This window comes from Stegostoma tigrinum, chromosome 27, assembly GCF_030684315.1.
Source record: "Stegostoma tigrinum isolate sSteTig4 chromosome 27, sSteTig4.hap1, whole genome shotgun sequence".
NCBI classification, from domain to species: domain Eukaryota; kingdom Metazoa; phylum Chordata; class Chondrichthyes; order Orectolobiformes; family Stegostomatidae; genus Stegostoma; species Stegostoma tigrinum.
In genome coordinates this window covers 427474-443670 of record NC_081380.1, presented here as the reverse complement: position 1 = coordinate 443670, position 16197 = coordinate 427474, and the positions used below count along the sequence as shown (strand labels likewise).

Below are 16197 nucleotides of genomic sequence, written 5' to 3'. Positions count from 1 at the left end.
TGAGTTTACACTGACCCTCTGAAGACAATCCCACCTCGATCCACCCGATCCAGGAAACCCTGCATTTCCCATGGCTAACTCAACTAGCCTGGACACTATGAGGTAATTTAGCATGGCCAGTCCTGGACATCTTTGGGTAGTGGAAGGAAACCAAAGCACCTGGCGGAACAAGCAGACTCTACACAGACAGTTGCCTGAGGGTGGAATTGAACCCAGGTTCCTGGTACTGTGAGGCAGCAGTGCTAACCACTGAGCCACCGTGTCACCTCTTTCTCAGCTACATATGAATTTATATCTACAGGTAACTTTAATACTTAAAGGGCTCCTACTCTAACAACTTCAGTAAATTTGGAGCTTTGAAAGAAACAAAATCCTCTTTTGTTGGTCTTAACTTGACCTTTACTGCTACAGCAGGTTAAAGCTCACTCAGTTCTCTTAGCTATCTGAGATCCATTGCACAACGTGGGATTCTCTAATTTTGACTGAATCTTACCTCTGTAGCTTGAAATGTATCCTTAACTGCAATCTATGCAAATGCAGCCTCAAGCCCCGAGTGCCACTAAATGTACCAGTATAGATAAAGGTACTGGGATTTGATTCAGTTGTTTGGGCAGCTGGTTTATGAGCGATGCCAAAAACGTGGGTTCACTTCCGACACTGGCTGAGGTTACCATGAATTTCCCAATGTTTCAACGTCACCCGTAGCTCAGAGGCATGGTGACCTTCAGGTTAAGTTCACCACCAGTAATCTCTTGCCCCATGCTCCTTTGAGTCTATGGTGACTTTACCTTTTATATCTCTTAACAAAAGAAGCTGAGTAGAATGTCGATAACCGAGAAGGCTAGTCAGAAATAACAAAAAAGCTTTTCAGCTCAGTACTGCAATAAATGTCAATGTTACGTTGAGTAAAACATGTAACAAATCTCTGAGTACCTGAAAACTTAGATCTGCTTTTTGTTTCAGTAGAGAGAGTTTTACACTGAAAGCCAGCAGCAGGAGTATGTTGCAATATGCTTTTTGGGTGTATGTTTACTGTTTATTAAATCAGGTTCTGGCTCTTTGCTCATATCTCCAGGACTGAAGTCTTGCCAAAAATGAGGCCTCAGGAAACAGGAGTGTACCTGGCTTCAGAGAACAAGGAGGCTGCAGGATGCTGATTAACATAATAAACAGCAGCTAGGAATAGAAGATTACGGCAGGCATTCAGTGCAGCAGTTGAATAAGAGCTTGAGGGCCTCGTATTAAACTAGGCAGTGCAGTGATCTGTAGTATGAGGTAGAGAAGCACAGTGGAACTGATGGGCACAGATCTCTGAACTCTCAGCCTGTAGCAAAGATGGTAATAAATCTGAGGGACTTTTACATGAACACATTAATTTACAGATCATTGGGAGTGGTCTGGTATTTTGCTGTGGTCTTCCTTGCCCTGGGGACTGAAGTCCCATTTGATGTCACTGTTTGGTTATATGTTTACAATAGACTCCCTTCGAGGATTGGTTTTCTTACCTTTGCGCAGAAAGTCCTTTTTAAAAATTTCTTATGTGACGATCGGTCAGTTATTTTTGACTTCCAAATTGCCAGCGGTTTAGACCAACTGTTTGATTCAGACGGACCCCAAAATTGGGTACGTTAAAGGAAAAACAGCTGGGCTGTTGGAAGAAGCGAGAACTAGCAAAGTCTTTGACTGAACTTTAGGGTGAGAACTGCCTGGGACGAAGAAAGCACAATGGAAGATGGCTGAAAGCCGCAAAAGACTACTGAGCACCCTGGATCTGGGTATCTTTGGACGAGTTCTTTTGAATTGATGGATGTGTGAAACTGCTAATATGTAAACCACAATCTGATGGATTTAGTGTGTAAGAGAAACATGAGGACAGGTTAAAACAGGAGGTAATCTTCTTGAAGATGTAAAACTGCAGCACAACAGCAGTAATGGGACAACCTATTGCAGAAAGATGTCGGCTGTGTCAAGGTGAGACATAATGATGAATGGCCTGAACTTCAGCTTGCAGGAGTTGCTAAGAAAAATTGAACAGGTATAGTAAGAAAAACATGATTTTATCTAATGGCCTAATATTTAGTTCTTCATTCCATGTTATTCACTTTGCGTTTAATTTCTGTTGATGCAGTGGTTAATACCACAGCACACATTCTCTTACATACTTCAATGTGTTGTTGATCCGTTTCTAAGCAGGTTGAAAACTGTGTTAGTGCCACGCATAATGGAATTTTATGAACATACAACAGCAGTAAAAGTCAAAGTACATTTATGTTAAGTTTATAGAGAACTACAAAGTGTGTTCAAATGTTGGGAAAAGTCAGTGGAATAGTTGATTTGTGTTTTAGTTAATTACCAGAGATGCCTGTCACAATTTACAGAGAGCATATCCTGCTGTGGAGTGCCATGTCTTTGTTTAAATTGAGAAATTAAACATGTAATGATTCTCTTATATATTCGAACAGCTGAAAGTAAATACAGTGGTCATTCTTAAATAGACTCTGCTTTAAACCCCATAAACCTATCCAGCTTTTAATTGAGGAGGATAGTTATTCACCAGTTTTAAATACATTGATCGAATACATGTGTGTTCCATTTATCATTGTTCTAATTGTTTTGAAGTAGTATTTACTGTGGAGAAATGCAAGAAACCTGTTCTGGCCATGGTTTCCAGCCAAACAATTGGGGCCACAATTTATGGGAGTTTTCTCAATTTTCTGGAACTTAGTAGCATTTGACCATCGACTGCATGAATTATTCATATGCCTGAGAGTTTGTAATTAGTTTTGCTGACCTTTTACTGTGGCCTAATTTCCACTGCTAATTTAGTGAAAGAAATCCATATAGTATGGATTAACAAGAGTGCCTTATTCACAGCATTGTAAAGTTGGACCAGAGAGTGGATGATGCTTATACGAGCATCCATTTGCTGTCAGGTACCTGGATTGATTGAACTGACATTTCATTTCCTGACCTCCTGCCCTTGGCCTCTCTATGGCAACAATTTTTGAATTAGTAGAATAAGGTCTTGTTATCATGTTAAAAAGGGGAATTGCCAAAGAGGATGTTTTTGGCTTTTATTGCAGTTTCAGGATAAACGAAAAAGATGCTGAATTAATTTTTGAGTGAAATTTGTACCCAAAGGCAGAATGACTGTGAAGTGGGGTTGTATCTGTCTGCAAGAACCAAGCATGTTGTTTTTATGGAATTAACAAATTGATGCATAAACATGGGGGAGGAGTAAGGTGTTACATATCATGGTTATTAGCTGATTAAAGCCTGAGTTCTTGTGCAGGGGTTGTTTCCTTCATGTAGATGCCTGTTGAGCGAGAGAGAGATTTTGTTTATTTGAATTTAATGTCTCTGGAGTTTAACACACTGTGAAAAGCATTTGTGTTGCATTTGCATTGCATTTCATACAGTTTTCACAGTGTGCGAACCATGGCACAGAGCAAAGCAGTAGATCAAATGTATGACTGAATATTACGTTCAAGGTAGAGCTCAGTTCATGCAGCAGTCATAGAATCCTTAGTGTGGAAGCAGACCATTTGCTCCATCGAGTCCACGCCGAACCTCCAAAGAGCAGCCTATCCAGATTTATCCCCCTACATTATGCCTGTCATCCTGCACATCCCACAGCTAATCCACCTTACCTGCATGCCTTAGGACTGTGGGACGAAACCGCAGCACTCAGAGGAAACCCACGCAGACATGGGGAGAACGTGCAAACTCCACACAGACGGCTGCCGAAGTGGGGAATCGAACCCAGGTCCCTGGCGCTGTGAGGCAGCACAACTAACCACTTATCCACGGCACTGCCCACTCAATATTTGGGAAATAAGGGTTGAAGACTAATTGTGTGTTTAAAAATAACCTAATTCTGGCTTAGTAGCTTCTTAAAAGTGCAGTGTTTTTGATAGTAGCAGACCGTTGCTTTAGCTAGCCATTCCTTCCAAGCCTTTCATCAGTTTCTGTTTGATTCTGGAACCAAGAGCCTCCTCTATCTGTTTTCTTTCATTTCGTTCTTCCAATCATTGATGTGTGGATTGCTTTAAGGCAAGTTTTAAGCTCATTATCTGCAGATGCTTGATCCTGAGCAATTTTCTTGACAATCTTATTTTTCACCAGCAGTGGTTTGCTATTCCCTTTCACTTTTAGGGACAGACTGAGGAGGCAGATTCCAGATCTACCTCAGTTGGAATGGGAATCGTGTCCATGCAGTTGGCATTATTCTTGAGGGAATTTGCCCAACCCAATAAATCTCTGATATTTATTTTCCATTAAGGGTCCCTCATGAATCTTTTTCAGAGACATTAAAGCCTCACAACCAGAAATTGCTCCGACAAATCAGCACTTCTTAGAAAAAAGAGAGATAACAAGGTGTAGAGGTGATGAACACAGCAGACCAAGCAGCATCAGAGGAGCAGGAGGGCTGATGTTTTGGGCCTAGACCATTCTTCTGATTGGTTTCGGCCTGAAACATGAGCTTTTCTGCTCCTCTGATGCTGCTTGTCCTGCTGTGTTCATCCAGCTGTACACCTTGTCATCTCAGATTCTCCAGCATCTGCAGTTCCTACTGTCTCTGAAACTCATTGTAAGAATCAACCTTGATTTCTTGCTTTGGGATCCATCCATTAATTCACATCTTTCCTGTAAGATGGAATGAGGAACGAAATACTTTATACCAGATGCAAAATCTAGTGTGGCAGACGAAATTCAGCATGTGTCGTGAGAACTGACACAGAAACAAGGTAGAATAAATGTTATAATTTAAATGGCTGCACAGAAATAAAGACACACATACTCAACAGTTCTCATACACCGACTCGAAAGTCTCTGTAGGTGGCAGGGTTAGACTATTAGAAGCACAGTCTGTAGCAAGTTCCATTAAGGAATTTATTTACACAAAGCTGAAAAAAGTGTAGAGTTGTAGAGAAGGGAAAATGGAGTGGGGCGAATTGTGGATAATGCTTGCAGGGAACCAAAGTGACAAAGTGAATTGCTTCCTCTCAAGATTTAAGAACCTTGATATAGCCTTGCAAATCCATGTGCAACTTCAATATCTTAAATATAAAGTCACATTTTTACTTAAACATTTTCTCTAGTCACCACTGCAAATATTGAATCGGTGATTTTTAATGGCACTTCAGTCAAAGCCCAAATCGATCTTAGAAATAGGAGTAAGCCATTTATCCCTTGACCCTGCTGAATTTTTCAGTGTTATGTCTGATCTGATTGGGCCTTAACTCCACTTTCCTGCCTGCCTTCCGTAGCCCTCAACTCCAGAACTCTAAAATCTGTTAGGCAACCTGGAATTAGTCAGGAACCTGGCCTCCACTGCGAGCTGGGCCAGAGAATTCCAAACTGATGACTGAGAACATTTTCTTTTCATCCTATTTTACATAGGAGACCCCTTAATTTTAAACAGTATGCCTAGTCCTGGAATCCTTTCGGCATCTACCCCGTTAAGACCTCTCAGAATCTTGGGTTTCAAAAAGACCAGTTCTTATTCTTCTAATCGCCAATGAGTTAAGGCCTAACTTGCTCAGGCTTTCCACGTAGTCGAGTTCTCACCCTAAGAATCAACATAAAGAATGTTCTTTTGAACTGCTTCCAATATAAACATATCCTGAAGGAAGGAGGTCAAAACTATACCCTGCTGTATATTGGGGCAGCTAGAATTCCCACCTTTTTTCAGTTCCCCTTGTAATAGAGGCCAGTGTTCCCTGATCTTTCTAATTGTTTCTTAACATTTTGCGACAAATTATGTAGCACCTAGGTATTACTTGTGTGTGTTTGTTACATTGTGTCTTCACAGGACCCTTGTGGTGCAGTGATAGTGTCCCTGTCTTTAGACCAACAAGTTTAAGTTTCACCTGCTCCAGAGGTGTGTAACAGGTTGATTAGAAAATGTCTATATTGTCTTTTCATCCGGTCAGTGTGAGGACTACCAATATCTAGAACTGGGTCTGATGCCATTTCGCCAAAACCTCTGCCTTGTTATTTCAAATTCTTTTGGTTTGTTGCATGTATGCAGAAGTCTGAAAGTAATAATGCTGCCACTTTTTCACCTTACTCCTAATTGTGGTGGTGTCTTGTTTGCCCTTCTTGATAGATATTTGGAGAAAGCTTGTTGTTTTTTATATTTTCTGCCAAATGACTCTCATGTCTCCTCTTTGTGTTGACTTGATTTTATAGTGCCACCCATGGTGGTTCCTGCCTGTGCCTTTCAGAGTGTTGTAGGGATTTTCTTGCTTCCATTCTTGTGTGACCACTTTTCCACACATTCTGTTTTATTTTCTTCTCTGAGCGTAACCTGACGGCATAGAGTTTTACATGGCTATCAATGTTCGGATTGCTGTCCTGACTCTGGCCGCCTTTGGGTCTTGCAAGCGTAGGCTGATTGAGCGTGAGCACAAGCCTATTGTGAATGGCTGAAAGAACATGTTTAATTTGATCAGCTACTTGTTAGCAGACATTTTGTTTCACATGGCATTAGATGTGATTCTGTGATTGGGGCATTGCTTACCAAAGAATCCGAAGTGTGTGTCAGTAGCTGCACTAAAAAACAATTTAATTGGTTAATCTTGTAATGTATCTTATTCGTTCGAGCTAGATGCGACCTAGTTACATTCACAGGTGCTTTCTCCTGAACCAAGTGATTTGTCCAATTTCTGCACTTTTTTAAAATTACCCAATAGCGCGGTAACACTTGGACTAGTTCGAGTCAACTTGTCAATCGATCAGCCCTTTTCTTCTGTGCTATAAATTATGATCCTTTGAAACTTAGCATTCTTGCATTTGTCCTGATGAGTGCAAAGTGGAAAGCTGTGGCAAATTGTGTCTGTTTTTGGCAGTATTCTATATGCTGAAAACGCAAGAGATGATAACTTAATGAAAGGGCTGTTCCTTCACTGTTGCTGGGCCAAAAACCTGGGATTCCCTCCCAAATAGCATTGTGGGTCAACCCATAGCAGGAGGAATGCAATGGTTTAAGAAGATAGCTCACCACCCCCTTCTCAAGGGAAACTAGGGATAGGCAAGAAATGCTGGCCAGCCAGTGACGCCCACATCCCACAAATGAATAAAAAAATGAAGGATCAACATATTTTTTCTTGCTGATTAATCTGCTGTACATCTCCACTATTTCCTGGATTTATATATACAAAATATCTGACTTTTTTGGGGGCAAATATGTTGAAACTTTCTTTGGTAATGTTATTCAAGAGTCAGCCTAATACAGATTAAGCTATCAATCTTAAACCTTGTTAAACTCGACAGAAATGAAAACTCTACTTTCCATTTATAGAGTTTATGCCACTATGACAATTTGTTGTCCCTAAATCTTGTAGATAATAAAGAATTACCAACCCATTCTATAATAGTCATTGTTTGGTTTGTCAAAGGCCAAAGGTCCCAAATCTGATTGAATCAACAACTGGATAGGCCTGTTCAGGTTGCCTTAGTAGATCTTTAATTGATTCTGTCTGAAATATTTGATTGCACTGCAAGTATATTACATGAAGGCAAAACAGTAATGTTGTTAACTTGTTGAATCCAACATTTTTTTGTCCAGTCCTTCAAAGACAGTTTCCCTGTTTAGCCCTTAATAAACATCACAAACAGAGAGATATAGCTGGGACTTTTTGGCCATGTGTTCTGGTAGTCCATGATGGCCTGGATTTACTGTAAAAATATCAGTGAAGCTAACAGTGGGCTAAATATTCCCAGCCTTTCTGGATGATGTGGGCAGTGCTGGATCAGTTGGAAAAACTATGACAAGATTAGAAAGAAATACTTGGCTTTGAGAAAAAAAATCCAGTTTTCCATCAAAGGTTTCAACGGTGAGAGATGAGTTTCACTAGTGTGCAACAAAAGGCCTTTGTGCGAGTATTTAGGTCTCATGAGTATCTCACCTCACCTTGAAGTGAGGAATTAGACAGTGACAATTACTGACATGAAAGTCAGAGTGGATATTTGCCAGCTGTTGCAACTGCTTCTCTCGCCTCTATCTTGGCCAGCAATTGTCAACATCGCAGGGTTTGCTCTCGGGGAAGTGACTGCTGGCACCCGCGTGACGACAGAGTTTGGCTTTGGACAAACCTCCTACTGATATGCCTTCGACCTGCCTGGATTCACTACCAAATATTAGGTCCAGAACTGTGCACACCCCGCCCCCCCCTCCCCCCTCCCCCGCCCCCGAATGCAATGCAACTCAAGTATTTTGCTCCCTTCCTACCTTGCAAACTTAAACTATTCCAGTGAGTGGTTGGGTAGTTAAAGTCCCCTATTACGGCCTTATTATTCTTACCCTTGTCTGAAATTTAATTATATTTCAATCCTGCATCTCTCAGACTGTTCAGGAGCACACAACAGTAAGCTTGCCCTTTTTATGTTTGTTGCCTCCTTCCATATAACTTTGCTTTGTGATCCTTCCAAGTTATAATCCTTCTTCATTGATTCCTTGTTCAATATTGTGACCCACCTTCTTTACATGGCCCACTCTTCTGTCTGTTCTGCTCTCTATCTGGTCTGAATACCCGAAAACGACAAGTGATGAGCTGCCAATCATGCCCATCTTTCAACCACGCCTCAGTTTTAGCTATGATATAATACTCCCACATGCCTGTCTGTACACTCAGCTCATCCGTCTTATTCTATACACTGCCCACATTAATGAAATACATTCTATTTAACCATATCAAACTCACTTCTGTCTTACATGCCATTTGGTTCCTCACCCTTCCAGACTTAATCACTCACTCGCTGACTCACACATTTTAACTTAGAATTCATCTCAAAATCTATCCCCTCTGAACTACTTGTCAGGATCCACCCTCCTTCCTTCAAATGACTAATATATGTTGTAAACAGTTGTAGTCCCACCGCCGATTCCTGTAGAACCCCACTGGTCATGGGTCACCAAACTGAAAAAGAACCCTTTATCTCCAATTGCTGTTTCTTGCCTATGAACCAATCTGTATCCATGCTAATATGCTACCTCCAACACCGTGGGCTCTCATGTTATGACTTAACCTTTTGTCAAAATACAAAGCCCAAAGACAACACATCTATAGAACATCGAACATTACCGCACAGAACAGGCCCTTCGGCCCTCAATGTTGTGCCGACCTGTCGTACCAATCTGAAGCCCATCTAACCTACTCTATTCCATGTATGTTCATATGCTTGCCCAATGACGACTTAAATGTACTTGAAGTTGGCGAATGTACTACCGCTGCAGGCAATGCGTTCCATACCCTTACTACTCTCTGAGTGAAGAAACTACCTCTGACAACTGTCCTATATCTTTCACCCCTCAATTTAAAGCTATGCCCGCTCGTGCTCGCCGTCACCATCCTAGGAAAAAGGCTCTCCCTGTCCACCCTATCTAACCCTCTGATTATCCTATATGTTTCAATTAAGTCACCTCTCAACCTTCTTCTCTCGAATGAAAGCAGCCTCAATTCCCTCAGCCTTTCCTCATAAGACCTTCCCTCAATACCAGGCAACATCCTAGTAAATCTCCTCTGCACCCTTTCCAAAGCTTCCACATTCTTCTTATAATGCGGTGACCAAAACTGTATACAGTACTCCAAGTGCGGCCGCACCAGAGTTTTGTACAGCTTCACCATAACCTCTTGGTTCCAGAACTCGATTCCTCTACTAATAAAAGCTAAAACGCTGTATGCCTTCTGAACAGCCCTGTCAACCTGAGTGGCAACTTTCAAGGATCTGTGGACATGGACACCGAGATCTCTCTGCTGAGAGTATTAGCGGTCCTCTGGCACCTTAGCTGTGGCCAGAAATGACTTGAAAATCTTTGCCAGGACCTCTGATATCTCCTTTCCTGCTTCATAAAGTCATGCAGTACAGAAACACGCTCACTTAATCAACATCAATGCCAACTAACAAACATCAAACTACTAATCCCATTTACCTGCACTGAGTCATTACCGACCATACGCCGGCCCTTTAAATGCTCATCTGTTGCTTCTTTAATATTGCAAGCGTACCTGCCTTCTCCACCTTGCCAGGCAGCATATTACATGTTTGTATCACTTTTGGTGAAAACACTTGCCTCAGATCCCCTCTAAATAGCTGACAGTTCACCTGAAATCTATGCCCTCTGACTTAAACTCATTTACTGGTTCTCACAATCAATCTATGCCTCTCATAATTTTGTATACGTCGATCAGCCTCCTCTGCTGCATGGAAAACGCACTTAGCCTATCAGTTTCTCCTGATAAAACTTGCATTCAATCACAAAACAACACCCTGAAACATATACTGTCAACAAACCTGGCCAACACCTCTGTCTCCGGCTTGCTACAGTGTTCCACTGAAGCCCAGCGCAAGCAGAAAGAACAGCACCTCATTTTCCACTTGAGGACCTGACAGCCCTCCAGACTCAATATTGAGGTCTGTAATTTTAGGGCCTAAACTCTCCCATATCCCAGCTCCCGCTACCCCACACACCAGGCTTTGTTACCACGCAGCCTGCCACGACACATTCCCTGTTGTTAGTGACGAACAGTCCCCATTCACAACTGTTCACCCTCCCAGCCTGATTGTTTGCAACTCCTTTATCTGTCCACCTGTCTTTCTCTCTCTTTGGGCTCTATCCTATTGTTTACTCCCTACACTACCCTCCTCCCTATTTTCTGCATAGAAACCGATGTTTTCCCAGCCACCATCAGTTCTGGGGAAGGGTCACCGGACTGGAAACCTAAACTCTGTTTTCTCCTCCAACATATGCTGCCACGCCTGCTGAGCTTTTCCAGCAACGTTGTTTTTGTTCGTCATTTACAGCATATGCAGTTCTTTCGGTTTTTATCAACAAACCTGTCAGACTCACCAATGCTTTGAAATGCTCCCACTTGTTGCTCAAGACCCTGGGCTCCAGTTGCTCCAATAAGAGGCACCTGCTGTACACATGGTCATGCAGACCAGCAGGAGCACTCAGCATTTGACATGTAGTGTAGGATGCACCAATCATGGGTCAGAGCTTAATTCCAGGCATACCTTAACTGAACAGAACACTGATCTTTGCTTTTAATTTATTCATCCGCCTGCTCAATTGGAGGGAACACAAACCAGTGTTCCCACTCAGGTCTCTGCTCGTATGCATGCTTTTCAGTGAGAGCCTTATCTCACCCGCTCCTCTCAATAACATTCTCTGACCGTCACTGGGCCACCACCGGCTCGACTCAGTAAAACTGACTGACTGTGTCACAGGGCCCTCACCCGCTCCTCTCGGTAACACTGACTGACTGTGTCACAGGGCCCTCACCCACTCCTCTCAGTAACACTGCCTGTCACAGGGCCCTCACCCGCTCCTCTCGGTAACACTGACTGACTGTGTCACAGGGCCCTCACCCTCTCCTCTCAATAGCACTGCCTGTCACAGGGCCCTCACCCGCTCCTCTGTTGCATTGACTGACTGTCACAGGGCCCTCACCCGCTTCTTTCAGTAACACTGCCTGTCACAGGGCTCTCACCCGCTCCTCTCAGTAACAGTGACTGACTGTCACAGGGCTCTCACCCCCTCCTCTCAGTAACACTGCCTGTCACAGGGCCCTCACCCGCTCCTCTGTTGCATTGACTGACTGTCACAGGGCCCTCACCCGCGCCTCTCAGTAACATTGACTGCCTGTCACAGGGCCTTCACTCCCTACTTTCAGTAACACTGCCTGTCACAGGGCCCTCACCCGCTCCTCTCGGTAACACTGACTGACTGTCACAGGGCTCTCACCCGCTCCTCTCAGTAACACTGCCTGTCACAGGGACCTCACCCACTCCTCTCGGTAACACTGACTGACTGTCACAGGGCTCTTACCCCCTCCTCTCAGTAACACTGCCTGTCACAGGGCTCTCACCCGCTCCTCTCAGTAACAGTGACTGACTGGACAGGGCCCTCACTCCCTACTTTCAGTAACACTGCCTGTCACAAGGACCTCACCCGCTGCTCTTGGTAACACTGACTGACTGTCACAGGGCTCTCACCCGCTCCTCTCAGTAACAGTGACTGACTGGACAGGGCCCTCACTCCCTACTTTCAGTCACACTGCCTGTCACAGGGCCTTCACCCGCTCCTCTCGGTAACACTGACTGACTGTCACAGGGCTCTTACCCTCTCCTCTCAGTAACACTGCCTGTCACAGGGCCCTCACCCGCTCCTCTCGGTAACACTGACTGACTGTCACAGTGCTCTCACCCGCTCCTCTCAGTAACAGTGACTGACTGGACAGGGCACTCACTCCCTACTTTCAGTCACACTGCCTGTCACAGGGACCTCACCCACTCCTCTCGGTAACACAGACTGACTGTCACAGGGCTCTCACCCCCTCCTCTCAGTAACACTGCCTGTCACAGGGACCTCACCCGCTCCTCTTGGTAACACTGACTGACTGTCACAGGGCTCTCACCCGCTCCTCTCAGTAACAGTGACTGACTGGACAGGGCCCTCACTCCCTACTTTCAGTAACACTGCCTGTCACAGGGCCCTCACCCGCTCCTCTCGGTAACACAGACTGACTGTCACAGGGCTCTCACCCCCTCCTCTCAGTAACACTGCCTGTCACAGGGCCCTCACCCGCTCCTTTCAGTAACATTGACTGACTGGACAGGGCCCTCATGCCCTCCTCTCGGTCACACTGACTGACTGTCACAGTGCCCTCATCCGCTCCTCTCAATTACACTGCCCATCACAGTGCCCTCACCCGCTCCTCTCAGTAACACTGCCAGTCACAGGGCGCTCACCCATTCCTCTCAGTAACACTGCCCATCACAGGGACCTTACCCGCTCTTCTCAGTAACACTGCCCGTCACAGGGCGCTCACCTGCTCCTCTCAGTAACACTGCCCATCACGGGGCCCTCACCTGCTCCTCTCAGTAACACTGCCCGTCACAGGGCGCTCACCTGCTCCTCTCAGTAACACTGCCCATCACAGGCCCCTCACCTGCTCCTCTCAGTAACCCTGCCCGTCACAGGGCGCTCACCTGCTCCTCTCAGTCACACTGCCCATCACAGGGCCCTCACCCGTTCCTCTCAGTAACACTGCCCATCACAGGGTCCTTACCCGCTCCTCTCAGTAACACTGCCCATCACAGGGCCCTCACCTGCTCCTCTCAGTAACACTGCCCGTCACAGGGTGCTCACCTGCTCCTCTCAGTAACACTGCCCATCACAGGGCCCTCACCCGTTCCTCTCAGTAACACTGCCCATCACAGGGACCTTACCCGCTCCTCTCAGTAACACTGCCCGTCACAGGGCCCTCACCTGCTCCTCTCAGTAACACTGCCCGTCACAGGGTGCTCACCTGCTCCTCTCAGTAACACTGCCCATCACAGGGCCCTCACCCGTTCCTCTCAGTAACACTGCCCATCACAGGGACCTTACCCGCTCCTCTCAGTAACAGTGACTGACTGTCACAGGGCTCTCACCCACTCCTCTCAGTAACACTGCCCATCACAGGGCCCTCAACCGCCGCTCTCAGTAACACTGACTGACTACCTCAGGGCCCTCACCCGCTCCTCTCAGAATCACTGACTGACTGTCACAGGCCTCTCACTCCCTCCTCCCGGTAACACTGATTGCCCGTCACAGAGCTCTCATCCGCTGCTCTGAGTAACACTGGCTGACTGTCACAGTGCCCTTAACTTGCCCACTTATCTGAATTAGAGACAATATCAATGTGGTTGCTTTATGAAGTACAAATACTGTGAGAAATTAATGTCATAATCAAAGTGAACTTGATCAGTAAGAGATTGTGATAGACTGTCTTTATTTATTTCATAGAAGGATGTTATTACTGATTTTATGACCTGAAGTCACAGCCGTATTAAATCAGCTTCCCTGCCTCTGTTCGTAACACATTGATATGAAGTATTTGGTGACGTTCAAAATTGATCCCAATGTTTCCTAATCAGATTTTTTGAAAAGTCAGTGCCAGACTTTGTGCATAACAATACCAGACACCAGGTTTATAGCTTAAACAAAAGATTTTACAATTTATTAACAATATGTATCTTTTCAAAGAAAGTTAAGCAAAAAGGTATTCTGATGAATGCCCATGACTTAAACATCATCTTCTTTGATTCTAGCCCCCATTCTAACAAAGACAGAAAGACAGACAAACAGATATAATTAAGGAATATATTAAAGGGAAAAAAATAAATCAAGTGTAACTGGCCAGTTTACTTAACCAGACTGCATGATCTTTAAAACGGAAAGCCCTGTGGATGCTGTAAATCAGGAACAAAAACAAAGCTGCTGGAAAAGCTCAGCGGGTCCAGCAGCATCTGTGAAGGAAACAAAGTAAAATTTCAGATCTGGCGACCCTTCCTCTGGTCAGTTCTGAGGAAGGGTCACCAGATCTGACATCGTACCTCTTTTTTGCCTTCACAGACGTTTCCAGACCTGCTGAGCTTTTCCGGAAATTTTGTTTTTGTCCATCATCTGAAATCTCACAGTCAGATGAGATAGTATCTTCAAGCTAAAATCTGAACAATCTACAGATGCTGTAAATCAGAAACAAAAACAGAAGTTGCTGTAAAAAAACCAGCAGATCTGGCAGCATCTGTGGAGAGAAAACAGAGTTAACATTTTGGGTCAGATTACCCTTCCTCAGGATTCCTTATTTCTAAGTAAGTGTCACAGGATCGGAAACGTGAATTCTAACTTCTGTCCATAGATGCTGCCAGACTTGCTGAGCGTTTCCAGTAATTTCTGAGCTTCTGTCTTGGTTTCTGAAAACACTGAGCTATGCAAATACCTTTCAGTAGGCTTTGGGGGGATATTTAATTATTACTTGTAACAGAGGACCTCTTCACTTAGATTAAGTTGATAATGGGAGGACAACCAGTTGGCAATCAAACCTCTGTCCTGTAGCTTTTGCAGGGACAATCCTTCTGATTTAAAGACAGTTCAATATTGGTTTCTCTTTGTTAGTGACACATCAATCGAGTTTTCTTGGAAGAAGAATTGACCTGCAATTAACTTCCAGACCTAGCCTCAGAAACAAATATCAAATTGTTTCTTCTTTTTTCACATAAGCTGCTGCTCACAGTCCAAAGGTCACTCTCAGCTCACAGTTCACAGCTCCAAGCCAAAAATGATAATGAACTGAAGTACTAGGAGGAGTAAGACAATTCAGCTCCTCGAGCCCCGCTGTTTGATACGATTGTGGTTGATCTTATCTCTGCTGCAACTTCAGTTTCCTACCTGCTCTCCATAATTCTTGAATCCATTATGAACTCAAAAATCGTTCTATCTCCTCTTCAAATTTGCTCAATGTCACAGCCCCCCAATGCCCTCTCAGGGAGTGAATTCCAGAGATTCATGACCCTTCCAGCATAGAAATTTTTCATCAACTCTTTAAACCTTCTTCCCCTTATGCTAAACCTATGACCTCTTGTTCTATTGCCCGCATGAGGAACCATCCTTTCCATGTCAACTTTATCAATCTGCTTGAACATTTCATATCCCTCAATTAGATCCCTTCTCATCTTTCTGAACACCTGAGAATGTAGGCCGAAACTACTCTGTCTGTCTTAAGACAGGTTCTCGTCTCTGGAATCATCCTGGTGAACCTCCACTGGACTGCCTCCAATACAATGACATCTCTCCTTAAGTAAGGAGACCAGAACTGTACACAGGGCTCCAGGTGTGGTCTCACTAATGCCTTGCATAGTTGCAGCAACCTTCTTTTGTATTTTTATACTCGCTTTCTTTCGCAACAAATGCCAAAATTCCATTTGCCTTCCTTAATACCTGCTGTACCTGCTTACTGGGTTTCTGTGATTCATAAAACTAAAAAAAATGAAGGTTTCAATGCTGTTAAAATGAAATCCATCCAAGTAAAATTAAAATAATGATAAGAGAACATTAATAGAAAGTGAAAACATTTTTCTCTCTCTGGAGAGCAATATTGAACAGCCTTCACATAATAATGTTATTTGTGAGCTTGGATTCTATACTGGAGGAATGCTGCGCAAGTTTTAAGTTTGAATTGTACACCTATACCGTGTGCAGTGAGAAGGACAAGAGGTGGGTTTTAATCTAATAATTTTCTGTGTTCTTCTGTTAAAAATACACATAGGCATCCGCTTGTGAGCACTTTCAGTAATTGAATACCACAGTAAAAAGAATGAAAATTTATCTCACCCTGGGATCTGAATTGTCCAGTATCATCATCA

At 44.0% G+C, this 16197-nt stretch overlaps 1 protein-coding gene across 4 annotated transcripts in view; it reads left to right on the top strand.

Annotated features, from left to right (window-relative positions):
- LOC132211036 (utrophin-like) overlaps window positions 1-16197 on the top strand; it is a 153317-nt gene that overhangs the window by 58735 nt on the left and 78385 nt on the right. For 2 of the 4 annotated variants that reach the window (XR_009447329.1, XM_059655508.1), the window contains exon 1: window positions 1207-1971. The exons of the other annotated variants lie outside the window; for them this stretch is intronic. Coding sequence is in view for 1 of the 2 variants with exons in the window: in XM_059655508.1 (XP_059511491.1) it covers window positions 1932-1971 (40 nt within the window). In the remaining variant the exon portion in view is untranslated. Of the gene's footprint in view, window positions 1-1206; window positions 1972-16197 lie in introns of those variants that run through there. 4 annotated transcript variants of the gene reach the window in all.